The 20,818-nt window shown below is 52.6% G+C and overlaps 1 protein-coding gene across 2 annotated transcripts; it reads right to left on the bottom strand.

Moving 5' to 3' along the window:
• Positions 1–1,049: 1,049 nt before the first annotated feature.
• TAL1 (TAL bHLH transcription factor 1, erythroid differentiation factor) lies at positions 1,050–16,643 on the bottom strand. 2 transcript variants are annotated; one of them, XM_055348200.2, is made up of 5 exons: positions 16,157–16,643; positions 13,959–14,114; positions 10,213–10,659; positions 8,756–8,850; positions 1,050–4,947 (listed from the first exon to the last, which is right to left on the bottom strand). In XM_055348200.2, exons 3-5 carry the CDS (start codon positions 10,656–10,658, stop codon positions 4,493–4,495), a joined length of 996 nt encoding a protein of 331 aa, XP_055204175.2. In that variant the 5' UTR covers position 10,659; positions 13,959–14,114; positions 16,157–16,643; the 3' UTR covers positions 1,050–4,492. The 2 variants fall into 2 exon arrangements, with proteins under 2 accessions (XP_055204175.2, XP_018881466.2); XM_019025921.4 differs by lacking the exon at positions 16,157–16,643 and adding an exon at positions 15,818–16,092.
• Positions 16,644–20,818: the final 4,175 nt, after the last annotated feature.

The raw sequence follows: 20,818 nt of genomic DNA, 5'->3' as shown, positions 1-20,818 counted from the left end.
GTGTCTGTGTGTTTACCGTCTCCCCTGCTAGAAGTTAAGCTCCACCAGAACAAGAACAGGGATCTTTGTTTTATTCAGTGTGGGATCCCCAGTACATAGAACAATACCAGGCCCATACTAGATGCTCAATAAATATTTGTTAAATGAAACAGGGTGCCAGTTCCACATGCTGTAGTCCTAACTACTCAAGGGACTGAGACAAAAACCTTCTGGTTTTTGCACCTTTTGTTTCTTTTTCACCTTTATGGCCCTTGAACTCCTGAGCTCAGTTCAAGATCAGCCTGGGCAAAGGCTAGAAGAAGCAAGATCCCATATCTTGAAAAAATATATAAATAAATGAAAGAAAGAAAGGAAGGCATGATACGTCATTAGAAGTGCCTGCGTGACCTACTGAAATCCCTGAGGATCAAATGGTCCACATGCAGTGGCTTCCCCCAGACCCAGGTGCTGTGCCCTTTGTTTTATTTTTGGAAAAGAATAAGGGTTGTATCATCTAAACCACATTCCCATTCCTGACCCTCCAGGGAAGTCCTCCCAGATGATATGGAGCCTGCCACAGAGCCTCCACTCTCGACTTCCATTACCTTCAGACTTCATCTCTGAGTCCCCAGTCCTCAAGAGCCAGGCATAGGAGCTGCAGCCGCTGCTGCAGCCGTTGAGTCATCAGGGAACCTGGGGCCCTCCTATGGTATGGCCTTAATCTGTCCTGAACCTAGGATACATACAACTGTCCCAGCCATGGAAGCTCACCCCAACACAAAGAGGGGATGTCTGCTGAGGCTTCCTGAGCTACAAGCATGGGTGCATGAAGCCGAGGGGACAGGCCCCCTCTATGAGGCCTGTGGAGGGAAAGAATGGAAACCCTGTGGAGGAAGGCTGTCTCCTCCCCACCAGGCCTGCCTTCAGGGTTGAGGGTGGAATCCCACTTCCTAAGACTACAGCTGAGTCTTGGAGGCTCCCCATGTCAGGAGAAACAGGTTCTTGCCATGACTTTTCTTTCAATATCCCGTCTCAGGCCTAGGGGTGCAATGCAAGCACAGAGTCCTAAGGCCCCTTTGTAAAACTTTTATTTAGAAATCTTCCCGATATATCCTTACATATATACACACATCATCACCACATGGGTTTTTTTTTGCTAAAGAGTCACACACCCACAGTGTTGGCCTCTGGGCTGTACAAAGGTCAAGGTACCTGGAGCGGTTACTCCTCTTCTGCAGAAAAATGCAGAGACCAACGCAATTCATCACATACAGTACAACATTGACGGAAAGTGCTGGGCCCGCCCACAGAAACAATGCACTATGTACACGGGCAGGGGGCAAGTCTTCAGCAGAGGGTCACGTACCATCGAAATCACAAGTACGGCCAGACCCACCCCCAAAAGGCCGAAATAGTTGTCGGCTGACTACAGATGCTGTGCCCTTTGTTTTATTTTGGAAAAGAATAAAGGTTGTACCATCTTGTCATCTGCCATAACAAATAAAAGAATATGAATTTGTCTTAAAAGATGTGATTCCCTTCAGTAGTTATGGTCATCTTTGTTCTCAAAATGTTGTTTTGTTTTGTTTTACCTTTATGTTCTTTCCCCTTTGTACAGATGCTATTCTTGGAATGTTGCCAGTTTTTCATGGGTAACAAGGAAGGAGAGGAAGGATAAGGTCATGGGGTACAGAGGGTGAAAATAAAAATTACAGATCTTCTTTAGTTCTTACAAAGACCTAAAGCCTTGCCCTTTCCTACCAGGCTTGTTTTGGGTAGTTGCATTACATTTTACACAGTCTGCCAGTGTTCCCATATCTCTTTTCCATTCTTATTACTGTCCCTGGCCTTGGAACAAGACAGAAATTAAGACAATCTGGGCTGGGTGCAATGGCTCACACCTGTGATCCCAGTGCTTCTGGAGGCAAAGGCAGGAGAATTGCTTGAAGCCAGGACTTCAAGACCAGCCTGGGCAATATAGCAAGACTCCATCTCTACCAAAAAAAAATAAAAAAAAGTAAAAATTAGCCAGGTGTGGTGGCTCACACCTGTGGTCCTCCCTACTCGGGAGGCTGAGGTGAGAGGATTGCTTGAGCCCAGAGTTCAAGGCTGCAGACAGCAATGATGGCACCACTGTACTCCAGCCTGAGTGACAGAACAAGACACCGTCTCACACACACACACACACACACACACACACACACAAATAGATAATCTGGAGAAATGAGGACAATCTCGATAACTCAGGCCAAAGTGGTTTACAATCTAAATTACCCAAATGCTGGGCAGTCAGGCACACCGGCCCACTGCCTAGGTCGTGGACTCAGGCTGCGAAACCCCACTGCAGGATTGAGACTGAGGGAAAAGAAAAAGCTCTTTACGTTCTCAAAACTGTCTACTTTCATGATCCCATTCAGTCCACACCATAGCCCTAGGAGATAGGCCAAGCCAGAGTCACATGGCAAGTCTGAAAGAAGAAGGAGCCAGAAGTTTGAGTTCTTAATAAAATATGTGATCCATCTCATAAAACCCATCCACTCATCCATACTGTGGCTACTTCTCATTCCTAACTCAAGCGAATCCACTGTGAAGCAAACAGCCTTAGATCCTACAGCAATGACTCTATCTTTAGACAGATGGGGCTCCTCACAGGATCTTCCAAACGTTAGAAAGGAACCAACCCTAATTTTCACCAAAACATGATCTGGGGAGCCTGAAATTGAATGGAGAGCCTGAGTGCTACAAAGGTGAACAATGTTGCCCCAAGCTCGAGAATTGGACCTTACTTAAAAGGAAGGGGAAAGGAGCAGACATATTCTCTGTCTGCACATGGCTGAATTAGGGCCCCATCATGGTGAGGACAAGCCACTGGGCTGAAGCCCAAACTATAAGGGGGGGCTTTCCAGACAGCTACAGTGATGAGTTCTTGCATGACAGGACAGGGCACACAGGCTATCTCTCCTCTGACCTCGAAGGCAGAGCCTAGAGGGAGAGGGCTAGGGTGACTTAAGGGTACAATGACAGACATACAGGACTTCTGTGCAGTTTGTCCCATGGGCTTCGATGCAGGTCACAGACAGGCCTCACCTTAAGAAAACCACATCCCACCATCTGGATTGACACAGGAAATCAATGAAGGGGCAGTGGTTCATTCTACAAAAGGATTCTTCACTTTACAAAAGGACTTGCAGTGGTTATTTCTTTAAAAGATGAAGGATAAGGATGTGATTTACAAAAATTTCATGTACAACTTTCAGAGGGGAGCACTTCTATTGCATTAAACCAACCTCCCAGACACACCCTTGATGACCAAAAGCTGCACAACTGAGGGGTGTTTAAGGTTCTGCTAAGTGAATGTGCATATGTTTGGGTCTTAGCCAGGGCCTGGTCTCTGATTGGATTTCCCATACCCTAGAAGTGAGGCTGGATCCTGGTCCTATTGAGTGCTAAAGATTCCACCAATAACTGAAGTCCAGCAAAAATTCCAAATGCAAAGCATTCATAGGACAGAGTTTGTGCTCAATTCGGAACATAGACCAGACCATCAGCAAACAGACATCTTACAGCAAAGAAATCCCTCTAAGCATCCAGGAGAATGCACAGATGGGGCTGCGCATCTACTCAGCACCAGTGTACGCCCATCAGCACACTGGCATTCACTCGCCAGCATGAACAGTGATGTGGAGGAGTTGAAGCCCACATGCCCAAAATATCTCTTGCTCCATATCACTCTACTATCATTGTCCTTTCTCTGCCTTCACACAAAGCCCGACAGGGCTTTCTCAGGGCTGCAGACACGGTCTCCACAGCCACAGGCTTAGGAAGGCAAGTCTCATTGGGGAGAAAGCAGAACTTTGATCCCCAGGGCAAGAAGTAAGGGCGACTGGGTTTCCTGACCCTCCGGCCCAGCTCATCTAGAGCAGACTGTCCACTGATCATCTTCTTCAACCAGGCCCTGAAGAAGGCACCTCGAGGCTTGTGACTCTGCAGCATCTGGCAAGCTGGATGGATCAACATAGGCCTGGGTGAAGATGGGGCTCACGAAATGGGCAGCTATTGGGTACCTATAAATATGGACAGAAGTGGCCACACAGGCCACCCCAGCCAGCTTGGGAGGGGCTAAAGGCAAGGCAGAGACTGCTGGATGCCTCAGATGAGAGCTGACAACCCCAGGTCTTAGGAAAGACAGGGATCCCAAACTCCAGGCCAAAAGCAGTGACAACTCCAGCCTCTTACTTGGGAAGGATTTGGGACTGAGGGAAGAGGGAAGACCGTGCCGTCTTCACAAAAAGTACCTACCACTTTGCTCCATTTTTCTGATCTCCTACTGGTACAGGAAACAGAAAAGCCAGCCCCAGGGTCAGTAAAGGCTTCCCAAAGTTCAGACATCCAGGAAAGTTCAAGTCCACCGCCTTGCTTCAGAGCCGCCCAATTCTCACCCCACCTGCCCTGAAGCCCACCATCCCAGCAGCCTAAGAACGCCCTCCTGGCTGATCCTGGTGGCCCAGACCCATCACCGAGGGCTGGCTCCATCGGCGGCAGGCAGCATGGCAGGATGGAGGCTGCGGGCCGTGTGCTTGGGCGCGGGCTCCTCCGTGTAGCTGTCTGGGCTGGCTGCCCCATCCAGGGAGCTGCCGCAGCTGGAGTTGGGGGAAAGCACGTCTTGCAGGAGGTCATCTGGGGGCGCGCCGCCCCCTCCCCCACCTCCACCCCCACCAGCCCCCACCACAGGGTCCTTGCCAGTCTTGGCCCGCTGGGTGCCCTCCTCCTCCTGGTCATTGAGCAGCTTGGCCAAGAAGTTGATATACTTCATGGCCAGGCGGAGGATCTCATTCTTGCTGAGCTTCTTGTCCGGGGGATGTGTGGGGATCAGCTTGCGGAGCTCGGCAAAGGCCCCGTTCACATTCTGCTGCCGCCATCGCTCCCGGCTGTTGGTGAAGATACGCCGCACAACTTTGGTGTGGGGACCTGGAGATTAGGAGGACAAGAGTTAGGAGAATGGGCTTGAGATTCCTTCCCCAAAGGCATCTCCATACATTGGGAAACTTGGGAAGCCTAGAATGCCTACTTTCCTTTTACTTAGAAAACATCCACCCTTCAAATTCAAGTTCCTGTGCTTCCTCCTCTATGGGAACTTCCTCAACCCCTCCAGAAAGATCTAACCAACCACCACCATACCGCAATCCCTGGAGTTCCATCACTCTTGATCATTACTTATGTTTCTGTGCTTGTCTCCCTCCCTGGGCTGTGATATATTTGAGGACAGGGACCGTATGTTATTCATTCATCCATTCACTTGTGCCAAGAGGCCTTACAGCTATGTCTAAGGAGACAGACTCCATTCCTATTTCACTACCCCTACCTAAATGAATGACTCTGGGCAAGTGACATAAAAACTTGTGAAGTGCCTTGGCTTCATCATCTGCAAAATGGAGGTAATACTACTAAGTCATGAGTTGTTACATGGGTCTAGTACCTAACACAGGTAAAGAACTTAAGACAATGCCTGCCTCAGCTTAGCAGTCAATAAATGTTAGCTATTATTATCCATGTATCAGTTTTTTGCTAACAACCAGGCACTGTGCTAGGCACTGAGGAATAATGGTGAACTAAATCGAGTGCCTGCCCTCATGGAGCTTACATTTTAATGGGGAAACAAATATTAAAAAACAAACAAACCAGGGCTAAATTGTAATGAAAAGAAGCTCCATGTTTAGCTCCAGTGGCTGGGAAGGCTTTCCTGAGGCTGTGAAGAACCAGCCAGGCACAGGAAGGGGAGAGGAAGAAGAGTATCCAAGCTGAGGGAATGCACAGGCCCTGCACTAAACAAGGCCTGAAGCCAGGCTGGCTGGAGTCCTGTGCACAAGATCAGAGTAGGCAGGGTCCAGACTCCACAGGGCCCTGCAGTAAGGCGGGGGGCTTTATCCTAAGGGTGATGGAAAGCACAGAGTAGGGGCTTAGAAAATGTCTGCTAACTGACCCATCATGGTGGCAGGTGGGGAATGGAGGGGAGAGCAGAGATCGATGCAGAAAGGCTCTCATACCCAGGAGAGAAGTGAAAACACAGCTATGCACAGCCATGGCCTATAGCTCTAGGCAGGCTTCTAAAGGCTGCCTCAGTCTCTTCATGTCTACAATCCACTGACTATGGCTTGGCCCGATAGTCACTAACATTCCATGTATAAAGACTTACAGAGCAGTGGCGGATACCAGCACACATGTCTAGGGCACTTATGGTGTGCAAAGCACTGTGCTGTGTTCAAGACTCACTTGGGATTTGTAAAGCCAGGGGAAGACAGTGAAGGGTCCTACTAGTGCTCTTGAACTTCTGGGCTGAGGAGACTGCTTCTCTCCCTAACATCGAGGCACAAGCCAGGGTCACATAGTCCAGGAAGCTCTGAGCACTGAAGGAACTGCCAGTCCTAGGATATTTATTTTCCCTCTTCTAGTAACCCCTGGAACCAGACCTCAGAGTGTGAAAACCGGGGTAGAGGAGAAGAGCTAAGACCTCACCTAAGTCCCACTGCCCATTTTATAGCTAAGGAGACTGAGGCTGGGATGGAAGCAGACCTCACCTCAGTGGTCAGTCTGTGAATCAGCTCATCCATGCCACACTTACTGCCTGATCATCTCTTTCTCTCTCCTACACGCACACAGGCATGCACATGCATGTGTGAGTGCACACACACACACACTTTTAATGGGAAGGATCACCATCCCCTGCCCATGGTACCTCTGAAGCTGCCTTTCCAAACCATAGCAGGCCCTAGCCCAGCTGACTGTTTGCCAAAGGCCAGACCCAGCCTGGGAAAAACACAGCACAACTGCAGGGCAGTTCTACCCTGGGCTGCCTCTGAGGAAATTACTTGCTGCTTTCAGGCCTCCAGGCCAGACAGAGAGCATCCCTCAGCAGTGACATAGGGAGGACAGTCCCTCCACCATGGCTAATGCTGGTGATCTTGAGGGAGCTCCTAGTTGGGGAGGGGGTACTTATGACTGCTGTCACAGCTGGAGCTAGACTACATCCAGAAGGGGAGATGGTGGGGAAGTGGTCAGGACTTATTCCAAAGCTTAAGACCAGTGTTATGAGGGTGGGCCAGGACTTAGCTGTGTGACCCAGGACTTAGCTGTGTGACCTTGATCAAGCTGCGTAACCTCTCTCAGCCTCAATTTCCTTATCTGTGAGATGTAAACAATAATATTGCCCTCATGAGCTTGTGGTAAGGAATAAACAGAAATCAAGCACACATAGTCCATGGCACATAGTAGGTGTCCAATACATGGTAGTAGCAATTCAGCAACAGGAATCCACATCAAGTCCTAACTCTAGATCTTGCATTAGTTCTACTTCTATGGACTCTTTTTGGGTTCAATCTCTAATTTCAGTGTCCCCTAGACACATCCTGCACACCCATACCCTACCCTTCGCCTACATGTCTGCCTATTCCTCTCCGGCTTTTTTCCAGAGAACCACCCCCTCTCCTCACCTTCCTCTTTCCTGAGTCTGTCTACCCCTCCTGGTGTCCTCTGCCTCTCTCTGGCCAGCACTGAGTAGGTGCTCGGTAAATATTGCCAACACTTATGGGTAATGACTGCCCTACACTCCTGCACACCCCACAAACCCTCGCCCCTATGCTCTGCCTCTTCTGCCTATTGTAGAAAATGCCTCATCCCTGGGGAACTTCAGGGCTGGTCCTGTCTTCTTCCTGTTTGGTACACCCACCTCTCTTAGACTAGAGAACTCCTCTCTAATCTAGCAGCAAGGCACCCCTGCCTCTCAGCCCTGCACACCTGTGCCCCAGGCTGCTTGGGTCTTTTGAAGTCTTTTCTGTTGTGCAGACCCCAGCCCCGCTCCTCTCCAGAACACCACAGAGGGCTCCACTCCAGAGGCTCCAGCTCCATACTCATATTCCTCCCACCAGTTTGGAGCATAAATCCCATCCTTGCTCTGAGGACTTGGGCAGCCTTCCTACAGGAGCCCCAGGCCACAGCCAAGCTGAAGTTCTGGGGGCATCTGGGTCTGGCTCAAAGTCCCTCAGCTCTGAAGTGCCTGCTCTCCTACCCCTGGTGCTGGGAACAATCTACCATACAAGGTCAACCTTGGAAAGATGGCGAGGGTCTTCCAAATCTCCCATTTATCCAAACCATCCCTGCAAGTTCAGGGAATATTCAAGTACCTCAAAGGAGCAGTGCCAAGGCCCTTCTCGGGGAATCCAGGGGGCAAGGTAGAATCCATGATGTCAGGAAGGGAACTCCAGATCTAAGCCCAGAATGTGTTAACGGGAGACAAGGGGAGCCTACTGTGTAGGGACCTTGGAGAAAACCCTTGATGACTCCATTGCAGGGAGGAAGCAGACTCCAGACTCTAAGGAAGACTTGGGAGGAAGTGCAGGGAATCCCTGAGGGTCAGTGCCTAGAATGGGGGATCGGGGAACACTGTGTGATTCTGCGCTCACTTGGGATCCTTGCCAAAGTGTAGGAATGGAGCCTGGACTGGGGACTGGAACTAACTCCAGAGGTTTGGGCTAAGTGCCATTATGTGTCTCTCTCCCATGCCTCCTCTTTGCAGGACTGTGAGTGTGGTCCTGCTAGCCCCATCCAGGACTTCACTTAGCCCTAGCTCAGCTGCAGGGTGAAGGGCTTCGGCAGTTTGGGTTTGGAAAGTGGCCCACCCATCTTTGTGAGACACCTATGGAGTAGTCCCGGATGTTCCCTCCTCCAAAGGGCTCTAACCAGCGTGAGGGGCAGGTACAACGGTGGAGTGGGGCAGACTCACCATCAGTAATCTCCATCTCATAGGGGGAAGGTCTCCTCTTCACTCGATTGTTGGTGGTGAACATAGGGAAGGCATCCAGCTCCCCAAAGAACCCGCTGTGGGAGGGAACGGGCAGATCACAAGATCCCATGTTGAGGGGAGGGGAGAAAGAGCTTCCTTAGGGATCCTCCCCACATGTCTTGAGCCCCCCACCTCTGGGCAACCCTGGTCCCTTCACACTTGAGCTGGGAATAGGCACACACAGACACACACACACACATACACACGGAATACCATCACTCTGTCTGTCATAAAACAAGCAAAGGGAGGAAAAGACACCTAGCCACACATCCCTCCACACAAACACACAGGCACATATGCAGAAGCAGAGGTGAATAACACATGGAATAAACACAAAAATGCACGCACACACACACACACACACACACACTTCACAGATAGAAACACTCTCCATTCTCCCGCCCCGGAAACAAGCACATAATCCACACACACGTCCACTCCCAAACACGTGCCCACTCAGGCAAATGTAACCTTCACACCTGATGGCGTGCATCTTGGTCACCACAAAGGGGCACACTGTCCCCTCTCCCCACCCCACCCCACCCATAAGGGGCTGTAGATACACAACAGACAGGAAACCCTGACTCCCCTCAGCTGAAATGCTCCACCTAGCTCTCTGCCCTCACCCACCCTAAGCTCCCCATAGCTCTGTCTCGGGTGCCCGCCAGACTCATTGACTGCCCCACACTCTATCCCTGCCCCATCTTCCGGTTTCTATTCCAACCCTAAGGCTTCTCTCCCTCATCATCACAGTAGCGCCAGCAGGGAAACGGATGCCCTGACACCAACCGGAGTACAGGCTGGGGCCAGAGAACACGGCTAGGAGCAGAGGGTATGGGAGTGGAGGGACAGGTCAGTCCTCAGGCGGGCCCTCCAGCAGAGATTCGGGGGAGGGTGCCTCTGCCACCACCCTCAGATCCTTATCTCTTGCCTGTCCAGCTAGCGCTGAGCTTCCGAATGAATTTCACACCCTCAGCCACAAACATCTACCTCTGCTCACAGCAAAGCACATGTAGGCACACTCTTTCCTGGTACCCACGCTCAAGGGACTCCTTCCTCTCCGTCCCCCACGACACCACCACCAAGCACACCAGCCACATGCCTGCACCCGCGAAGGTGTCCACGTCCTCCTCTCGGCTTCCACACAGCCATGCACCCCGCAGCCACACGCACACTCTCTCTCACAGAAGGCCCCTCCCTCACTGGCACTCACTCGGGGGCTCCAGCTTGAGGCTCTAGAGCCACTGGGTTTAAAACGACCTCCTCTCCGTGCGCTCCACCCGCTCGGCCCCCAGGGCAGGCCGCCGCCGATGTGTAGAAGGAAACCCCGGTGGGGGTGGTCGCCCTGCCCACCCACCCAGCCCCTGGCCCCTGGCCCCTGGCCCCTGGCCCCTGACCTGCCGAGCGAGGCCAGCGGCTGGCTGAGGCTGTAGAGCAGCGCGCGGCCGGGAGCGGCGGGGGCAGCCAGCGCGGGAGGACTCAGCTGCACCATGCGGCCGTCGCCGGGCAGCTCCGCTGTAACCGAGGCGGGCGCGGGGGCCGGGGCGGGCCCGGGAGGTCTGCACAGCTCGGTGGTGGGCACCCGATGGCGCGCTTCGGCCGTCGCCGCGTCGCGGCCCTTTAAGTCTCTCGCGGCGCCGCCCCCACCGGCAGGGCCGCCCCCCGGGCCTCCGCGCGCGCCCAGTTCGATGACTGGGGGCTCCGCTGGGGCCGCGCGGCTCGTCTCCTTGGCGACGCCGTTCAGCAGGACCAGGTGCGGGGGGGCCATGCTGGCCTCGGCCGCGTCCCGTCCCTCTAGCTGGGGGTCACTGCGAGCCGCCTCGCTCGGCGGCCGCTCGGTCATCCTGTGGGCAGACAGACAGACAAGCGGATGCCCGCTCTGACGACCGCCCCTGACCCACCGACGTGGGCTGGGGTAAAGGGGAGAAGGGCAGAGAGAGGAACTCACGCACCGAGACGTGAGAAGAGGCAGACAAAGTTAGTGCCACGTGGGGCTAGGGCGGGAGGCCGGGTGGGGCTAGGGTGGGAGGGAAAGAGGGTCTCTGGATTGGGAGAAGGGAGGGGTGCCTGGGAGACACAGAGACTGAGGGCCAAAAGGACAGAGATGGAGGAAGACGACAGAGACACCGGAAGAAAAGGAATACAGCCAGCGACAGAAACACAGAAGGGGAAATCAGGAGGAAGGAAATGTACAAGGAGGCAAGAAAGAGATTACTCTGTCCCCTTTCTCAGGCCGAAAGGGAAGAGGAGGGAACGAATTCCGGATCGTGCTCTTTGGTTTTAGCGGGGAATCTGTCAGGCAGGGGTTCGTTGCTTTGGGAACCTCCCTTGGCCTCTCAGCAATATTCCCAGCCCACCTACAGGCACACACCCAGAAACCCGGTGCAGATGGAAGTAGGGAATTAGAAAGTGGAGGCTACGGGGACTGGGATCCACTCCGCTAGAGCTAGCAGAGAATAATCCCGAGGAACCAGCTCCCTCCACACACACACACACATTCGCCCCCGCTGGGGAGTGAGGGAGTGTCTGTCTACACTGAGCAAATCCACTGTGAGTCCTCTGCCCGCCCAGCGGATCTTTACTCCCACTCAGACAGAGATGAGAGGTCGCCAAGGGAAGAAGATGGTGCTGGCCCAACCTCCCTGCACAGTCCACCTCGTTCTGCTCAGCTGGACTCTGAAGTGAGGTCGAGTCTCAAAGAGAGGCCTGGCTGAGGTAGAATGGAGCTGGGCATTTGAAGGGTTCCCTGAGGCCAGTGGGGTCTGGACTCTCATCCAAGAGCAGGACAGGATGTCATGAGGCCCTTGAACTCTTCCAGCCCCCCTCACCGCCATCTCCTGCCTTGGTGTTCTTTGGGAAATGGGAGGAATACCTCCTTTATGCATTTGAAAGTGCTGTGCAAACGTTCAAGTAAACATTATTAACCAGGAGAATGGGCCAGTGAGAAAACTGCCTGGCCGAATGTCAAGTCACTCACAGCCTATCTGTGAGAGAGCCAGACCAGAGCAATAATCTCACTTTGCTCTACCCTCCTGTATTCCCAGAGCAGTGAAACCACCTTGTGCCCCCACAAGCATACTCCAAGATGACCATAGCCACTCTACTTCCCACAGGTGTGCTGGGGCTCTTCCATCACCTGGCTTCATCCAGCTAGAGCTGGGCACCAGCAAGAACCAAAACAGAAAAATCAGGAGACTCAAGGGCCAGAGTTTGTGAGTTGTGAGTTGTACATATATGATCAACACCACATAAGTTGTTTAAAATAAGCTTTCTGCTCTCTGAATTATATAATTGGGTATTTAAAAGAAGAAAACAAATACAAAAAAACAATGTACCCCCATGCAGAGGCCATCTAATCATACATAGCAGCCATTGAGCTCCCATACTGCCATTGCAATGCTCTGGACAGGAGTCATCCTAGGAACCATCCCTCCCACCCCAGAAGGGAGAATGGATCATCTGCAGCCTCCTCTGGAGCTTAGCTCAATTGCCACTAGACACCCAGGATGACAGAGAGTCAAGATTCAGACTGCTGTACACCTTCTTTGGGAATGCCAGCCCCCCAGGTCTGGCACAGAAACCACAAAATTCCCTAAGTCCTGGTGTATACAAGCTGTAAAGGCAGTAGGTCCCTGACACTTCATTGGAAGTGAGTTTATGATTTTGGTGGAGACAATAGGTCTCTATCCATAGAATGCAACCACCGAGACACCAAGGCCACTGGAAATGCACCAGAAGTATATCAGCCAGGTCCTCTTGCTCCCAGCAGCAGCGAAATGTGCCAGAAATATACCAACCCCTGGGAAACATACAAGCTTCAAGGTGTTGGTTCCCTACCTCACTGCTCTCCGTCCTGACACACCGGTGTGAGCCCAGTGACCCATGCTTAAGCCCCAGCTTCTAACCGAGTGACAGTGTGCACTGCAGTTGCAGACTGAGCTCAAGCTCTGTTGTGACACATTTTTACCCTCCAATTAATTCTTAGGCTCCTGCTCTAGCGGTGGGTTCCTGAGAGGCAATGGGAGTACATATTCCAGATGAATTGACCCTGGCCACAAATGTCCTCTCCAGACACCTATAAATATCCCATCTCCAAGGTTCCTTGTAAGAAATATATGATTGGATCCCAGGATCTGTGGAGGACCTCTCCCGGCTCCTCCCCACATTTTAGGAAAATCCTGCCGGTTTGGGATCACCAGCCAGAGGTCCATGCCCCAAAGAAGCCACTCACAAACACTGATGGTTGTTGGCGACTAAGCTGCATCACTTGATTTGGATTACAGAAAGGAACGCCCGAGAGATTTTGTTTGTTTTTATTTGGGGAGAATGAAGGAGGAGGGAGATTTTAGACTGAATCGTTCTAGAGTATTTGATGACTACAGCTCCTCTCTCTTTGTACTACGGAGACCCTGCTTATAGCCCCCAACAGGAAATCCTCATCTGCAGTTGCCAGACAGCCAGAATACGTCCACCTGTGCCAGAACAAGACAGAAGACCCCAGGAGATTCTTCCTGGGGACAGGTCTCAAGCAGACCCAATCCCCCATACAGAGAATTTCTTAGATGAAAACAGCCTCAGCCCTTAGACCCAGCCTCTGGTCTCTCTTCTGGGCCCACACCAGCACAACACCCTGGAGAAGCCCCAAGCCTGCACAAGTACCAAACCCACCAGGGAACAGCACCACCATCCTCGCCTCTACCGGAGAAGAGGGGTGTTCCTGCCTCCCAACCCTAGGCCTCAGGCCTGGGATCAGGGCCCACTCGAGCTGGGACTGCACTAGCCAGGAAGGCTGCCGCCTTCCTCCTGCGGGAGCTCCAGGCACAGTCTGCACCACCCGGATACAGCCGCCCCAAAGCTACCGGCCTTGGGAAACGTCCACAGAACCGGGACCAATGGGAAAGGCCTGGACGACTAAGTCCAACTAGTTGGTTTTACCCAGGGTGGAAAAGGGAAAAAGCCGCTGAATGCCACAGAGGCAGCTACAGCAGTCAGATCCCGATTCCAAGCTCGGCTGGTCCTCCCCTCCCCCCACCCCCAATCTGAGAATGGGCTCTCCTCTGTCCTGAGCCTTCCTCACCCCAGGCCGGAACACAAGGCCTTCCTAGACACCGTTTCCACCGGCACCATTCCCCTGAAAACTCACCTGGGGCATATTTAGAGAGACCAGCCCCTCTGAATAGGATCTCCACTCCGCCGGAAAGGGGCGGAAGCCGAGGTAGAGGATGCAGACCCGGGTCTTTGCTTTCCCCCTTTTTCGCTGAGAGGCCTGCAGTTACGCTGCGGTGTGGTCCTGGGCGATCTGCCGCGCCCAAAGCGAGTTTCCAGGAAAGATAGGGGTGGAGAGAAAGAGGCAGGGCAAAAGGGAGGGAGAGAGAGAAATGGGGGTCAATGGCTGGGAATTGCCTCCTGTCCCCGACCAACCATTCCAGGGAATCGCAAACAGCTTTCCGCCCCCAACCTGCAGGTGTTTGGAGCCTTTCCTCTACCCCCTCCTCCCCCCACCCGCCTTAAAAAACCCTATACATGACCAATCAGGAATAGCTATTTAGTCCAACAACAACAACAACCCCTCCCGACAGGCTGTCTGGAACATTTTCGAACCCTCCAACTGGGATCGGTCTGGTTCAGTGTTTGTTTTCTAAGCAGGGAGGTGTCTACGCGGTTGCCTCCGCAGCCAGGTCTCCGGCTGCCGCTACACCGCGAAGGGATAGTCCCGGGCCTGGATGGGCGGAGGTCCGTGTTGGGAAAGGCGAATAGTCTTCAGACTCTGGTCGGTGGGACAGAACCTTGAAGTCTCCCCCACCTCATTCTCTCTCTGACCCCCATCCACCCACCTCCAGCCCAAAGCGAAACCAGAACCCAATTCCAGGGGCTGTACTTTCCTACAGAAATGGAGTTGGGAAGGGGACTTGGAGAGAGATATCTGATCTGTTCAGGTCCTTTCTCGTCTCCCTACTGATTAAGAGAAAGAAGAAAGAGAGACGAAGAGAGAGACAGAAAAAGAAAAGGAAATAAAGACCAACAAAGGGGGAAAGAAAGAAAGAAAGAAAGAAAGGGGAAAAGTCCCCCACCTTCCCCTCCACCACCCCTACAAAATGATTTTCGATTTTTCGGGGTTTAGACAGAGTAAGGGAGAATTCTAATGATTTGTTACAGCAATAAACAAGGTAAAAGGAAAGGAGGTAAAAACAAACCCGATACTACTTTCAAGGATGTAGCAGGATTGAGCTTGCTTTTATTTTTTCCTAGTGGATTTTGTTTAATTTGTTTTGCCTAAATCGTCAGGCTTATGATCACACATCGAAGTCTTGGATTAACTGCGAAGGCCTCCTTCTATTTGCCGCGGCTTTGGTGGACATATAGGAATAATTCTTCCCTGGATTGCAATACAATGCGGAAGATTTTCTTTCTCCTCTTCTAATCCAAAAGAGGGGAGGGGAGGAAAGAAGAGGGGAATCCATCCACTCCCGGCGTGTTCGCGGGGGGTTAATGTTGCGTGTTCTCTGGGGGTTAATGTTTGCCTTATGACCAAGTCTCTGTGTCCGTGCCTCTCTCCATTTTCTCTTCCTACCTCAAACCTAGCAACTTAGAAAACGGCTGTAGCGGAAAAAAACCCGCTGCTTTGTTCTCCCGCCAAAGGAGCCAAAAGGGACAAACTGCTGCGCTCTGGGATTATTATTTTAATTAAAATAGATGTTAATGATGACGATTGTGATGGTGATGGCATTAGCAATTACAATAATTGACAAAACAAAATTCTTTCAACCCGAGCTAGGGCCCCACTAACCCGGTCCCTCCCAGAGCCCGGATTCGGCCTCGGTCTCGGATGCGACGGGTATCAGACCCAAGCGGCAACGTCGCTCACCCGAAGAGGGGGCGGGATAATCTTCCCTGGAGGTGATCCCGAATGTCCCCACCCGAGGCTCGAGGCCTGGTGAATGTGCCCATTGTCCTTTCGGGGCCTCTCCCTTGGAGCCCGGCGGCCGCACCCACGAAACTGACCAGAAATGGACGAAGCCGGAGTGCAGCGGGAACCGAAGCCCGCAGCTACCGGCTCGAAGGCGCCGGCCTCGGCGAGCGCTGCTCAGCTTCAAGCCTGGAGGAGCCTCCCACTCACCAACGAACCCCTCAAACACCTAGGCACAGGCGGGCCTCCGGGCAGAGCAGCCGCCGACCGGGCGCTGTCCGCCCACCCAAGCCAACAACTGGCTCCCGAATACATCATAATTTGGAATAAAATGTGAAATTCCGCTCCCCGCCCCCATGCCGCCGCCCCCACCAGCGCCTCGATCTCTCGCTCGCCCTCCCCCCACTCCCGCCCCCAGCGATTTGCAAACGCACCTCTAAAGGACACAGGCACACAGGCATACAACTCAGTGTGGACAGGACCACACAGGGTCCAGCCCCACAGAAGGGCAGCAAACAAACACCACCTAGCACTGCCCCAGAAGCCGACTTGGTCAGCCCCGCACACTGCCCAACAGGACACAACGAAATCAGTCAAACGCAGCGGCTCACGGACACACAATCCAGCACAGTCGGGATCACACACGCCCGACATAACGACGACACCACCCAAACACAGTCGCAGGGGCCACACACCCCCACACACAGAACCAGATCCCTGCTGAGAACGCCAACGGAGCACAATCGTACGCAACGAAGAAAACGCAGAAGGGCCTCGAAGGGTCCACATCTACACACCCCAACCGCGCAGGCACACCACACTCGGACACACAGCCTGTCGCCAAGAAGACCACACTTAGAAGCAGCCAACGCCGCCCACAGTTCTCATGAACGCACTCTCACAATCCCACCGCATGCACACAACCACGAAGAAGAAATGAAAACCAACCACAGCCTCGCGCATTTCTGTATATTGCGTAAGGAAAAGGGGGAAGGAAGGAAGAGAGTCTCCGAGGCGGGAGGGGCGGCGGCAGCCGGGGCGGGGGCGTCCGTGGAAAATGCCCCTTCCACCCCCCCCCCCCCCCCCCCATCGAAAGGAACCGAGGGAAAGGGAGCGAAGACCTCTTTTGCGGACGTGGGGAAAAAGAGGAGGAAATTGATGAAGAATTCGGTGGGAGGCCGCGGGTTGCTTTTCCCCTAGAAAAAGGCCAGAATGCTCACGTTTTTCCGCTACGAGGGTACGCGTGTGGCCATTTTGAGGCCCGGTCCTGAGCTGCGGCGGCCCGGCCCCTCCCGCGGCCCCCGCTCCCCCGCCCGCCCCGCGCCCGCCCGGCCCCTCCACCGACGCGCTGTAATCCCACTCACGTTCCAGGCCTCGTTAGCATGGGCCGAGGCGCGCCGGGGCCGTGTGCGCCGCAGAGATAAGGCACTGCCGCGGGTCCGCCCGCCCCCGATAAGCGCCTCGGCCATTATGGGCCAAATGATTCATTTTAATTTGGCAATTTCACGGGAGGGAGTGGGGACTGGTTGAGCGGCGCTAGGACCGGCTCCGGAACGCGCTGCGGGGAGCGTTGGACTCGCTGTCTAGGACCCAGCAGATCCAGCCCCCATCTCGAATCCCAACGCCTCTCAGGAACCCCAGCTTCCTACAACCTCAGTCCCTTAACCTTTCAGACACCTTTCTTCAGCGACTCTCACCCCAGCACTCTGTCCCTACCTCTGAAGACCACCATGATACCAAAATCGTCACCTCCCAGGGCTTCTTTCTTATTCTTCCTCCAGTGTCCCAGACACCCAGATTTCAATGGGCAGTCTCCCTATCCCAGAAAGCTCCCCAGCCCTTCCCTACCTCTTCACCCCCTTCTAAAATAGAGCCGGTAACTCAAATCCATGGGCTCTACGGCGGCCTGGCAGAACCCCTGTCAATAGGGACATAAAATGCCTATTCTGCTAGGTTTCAGGCTGAGCCCAGAGCCCAGGAACACTGCTCCCCACATGGTATTTAAAAAAAAAAAAAAAGTTTAATCTAGCGACTGTAACACTATTCTAGGCATTCTGCAAATACTAATCTACTCTTCACAAACAATCCTGAGAAGTTGGATCCTTAATTTACAGCAGAGAAAACTGAGGCACAGAAAGTCAAAGTAACTTTTCGAATGATACTAGCTAGTGCTTGGTGGAGTCTGCCTTGGAAGGAAATTTGATACGGAGTCTTCTCTGCGGCTCAGCTGATGAAGAGGGGCAGCCAAAACCTAGCCAGGGATAGGGACCTGGGCTCAACTCATTGCAGAGACCAAGGTCTTTACTGTGGGGTAGAAATCTGAGTTCAGTGCCAGCTGGATGATGCGCTCAGCCCACGGAGGGTCTCTGGGTTCATTCTTTCATGGTGGAGTGGAAAGAACACATGTTCGAATTTTAGTCACTGATCTCTGAACCTCAGTTTTCTGATTTGTAAAATGGGGAGATAATGTCGACGTCACAAAGTTATGAGAACTAACTTATACGACCTTTAAAAGGTGGTGGTGAGGATAATAATGTATGGAACGTCACTCAGTCCATAGCCCAGGAAAACATCATATGCACTTGCATGGGAGTTCTGGTTATCATCATAGAGAAAGAAATTAAGACACAGAGAGATGTGACTTAGCCAAAACTTACAGTAACCCAAAGGAAAAGCCAGGACCCAAACTTTGGTGTCCAATTCCCAGTCCACAACTCTACTTTCCATGCCAGGCTGATTTGTCCCTCTAGTATCTCTGCTTTTGAGCTTTTTTTGGAGCCTGAGAACTGGGGGAAAACCCCTACTCTGGTAACAAACTGAGTCCCAGTCAAAGATTGAGCAGAAAGCATGGCCCCAGTCTGGGATCTGGCTTCTCCTTGGTCATCAGGTTGACCCTCTGAGAAGATACAGTTAATTCAGTGCCGCCTGTCCCCTCTGTTCCTCCTGTGCTCTCTGAAGGAAGTCAGGCTGTCATGGGGATACAGATAACTCACAGAATCCCACGTCCTAAGAAAAAGTCTAGTTCCCCCCTACCATAAGGCCTTTGCTTGGCTCCATCACTTATTAGAAAATGAGAGTCATATAATTCTGAGTCTGAAACACAACTCTGCCATTCCTGGGCTGTGGGACCCTTGGAGAAGTGATTTCATGTCTCTGAGCCACTGTAAAAACAGGCTAGCCATTCCCATATGGGAGAGCCCAGGTGGGGACTGCTTCTCTGAGAAAATGAGGCCTGGACTGAGATCTAAGAGTGAAATTTGGGGGTGCAAAGAAGGGGGGTGGGGAGAAGCGTCAGTATCCAGAACCTTCCAGGTGGGCTGAGGAAACAGCTGGACCAAGGGCTAGAACAGAAGGGTGGTAGTTTCGTGAAAAGAATAGAAAAGTGTCCAGTACGGCTGGAGCATGCTTGTGGACAATTTAAAAGATTTTTTGACATTTTTTTGTTTGTTTGGTTTGAAGGTGGGGGTGGTACCTTGTATAGAATAAGATTTGCATTTCTAGAAAGTTCTTTGGATGAAGTGTGGAGGGGGAAGGACTCTGGGAGGCCAGTTGTGGAGCCAATGCAGTGGTTAGGGGAAGCGGATTAGAGCTTGGACCACTGTGCTGGCAGAAGAGATGACAAGAGGCAAGTGAAGATGACATGTATTTGGGGTATAAAACTGGGTTTATAATAATTGGATTTGGGCCAGGCATGGTGGCTCACGCCTCTAATCCCAGCATTTTGGGAGGCCCAGGCAGGCGGGTCACGAGGTCAAGAGATCGAGACCATCCTGGCCAACATGGTGAAACCCTGTCTCCACTAAAAATACAAAAATTAGCTGGGTGCGGCAGTGCACGCCTGTAGTCTCAGCTGCTCAGGAGGCTGAGGCAGGAGAATCACTTGAACCCAGGAGGCAGAGGTTGCAGTGAGCCGAGATCGCGACACTGCACTCCAGCCTGGCGACAGAGCGAGACTTTGTCTCAAACAAACAAACAAAAAAAGAATTGGGTTTGGGGGGATGAGGGAGAGGAAGGAATCCAGGAAAACCCCTGGGTTTCTGGCTGTCCTGCAGAGCTAGTGGTGGTTATTCCTGGAGATGGGGAACCTGGAGGCCGAGGGGACATGGGGAGGGCTTATATATTTGGTTTTGAACTCCTTAAGTTTAGATGCCTTTGAGACACCTGCAGACTGTTGGATTATTTTACAGGGCATTAAATGTCCCCAGCCAGCACCTCCAAGGAAGGTGTCCTTTCCTGTAGTGAAGGAATATGGACAGGTGGAAAGGCGTTTCTCAGCCCTGTGGCAGAGGGTGTGCCCAGGCCTCTGTCTGTGGAGCAAGGAGGTGAAGTTCACCAACCCTCCAATTCCACACATTTGTTCTCTGCCAAGCTCCAGATTCTGACAGTCAGGCAGCCACTCCCAACCTCATCCCCCAAACCCCTGCCAGGGGCTGGGGGCTCATGACGTCTACATCTGCCCCCTCCCCTGTTTCCGATGGTCAGTGGAAAAACGGAAACTGCGCGCTAAGCGGGGCGCTGCCTGAAATAGCATCTGGTGCCTGTCGGTCAGCGAGTTGTCCGAGCGTCCACGAGAGAGTGACAGGCCGGGGCCCAGCCAGGAAATGCCACCCCTCCTCCACCCGCCCCAAACGGAGGCCCCAGTCGGGCAGGAAACCCGGAGCGCCTGGGGTGGGGGTGGCGAGGAGGGAGGGGAGGTTGAGACCCATACTGGTAAGTCTGGAGTCTGGAACTGGGGCAGCAAGAGCAGGGGACAAGAACAGGCTAGCTAGGCTCTGGCCCTGAGGCCGTTGTTCCCCACCACCAAAGGCTGGGTTCTCCCTAAACCCCAAAGCCAAGCCTCTTACCATTTTTCAAGTGTTTCTGCCTGCCCTCTCTGAGTACTGGACTATCTCTGAGCTTCTCCCCTGAGCTTCTTCTCCGGAAAGATGCTGTGCATGCACTCTGATGAGCCGCCGAGTTTATTTTTAACAAATCTACATTGCAGTTACTGTGTGACAAGTACTGTCCTAGGCACTTTGTAAGTATTAATTCAGTTAATCCTTGCAAGAACCTAATGAAGTAGGGACTACTCCATTTTGTAGGTAGCACAGAGAGGT

The sequence above is a fragment of the Gorilla gorilla genome, chromosome 1 (genome assembly GCF_029281585.2).
Source record: "Gorilla gorilla gorilla isolate KB3781 chromosome 1, NHGRI_mGorGor1-v2.1_pri, whole genome shotgun sequence".
NCBI classification, from domain to species: Eukaryota; Metazoa; Chordata; class Mammalia; order Primates; family Hominidae; genus Gorilla; species Gorilla gorilla.
The sequence above is the reverse complement of the archived record's forward strand: the minus strand, read 5'-3'. Positions and strand labels throughout refer to the sequence as shown.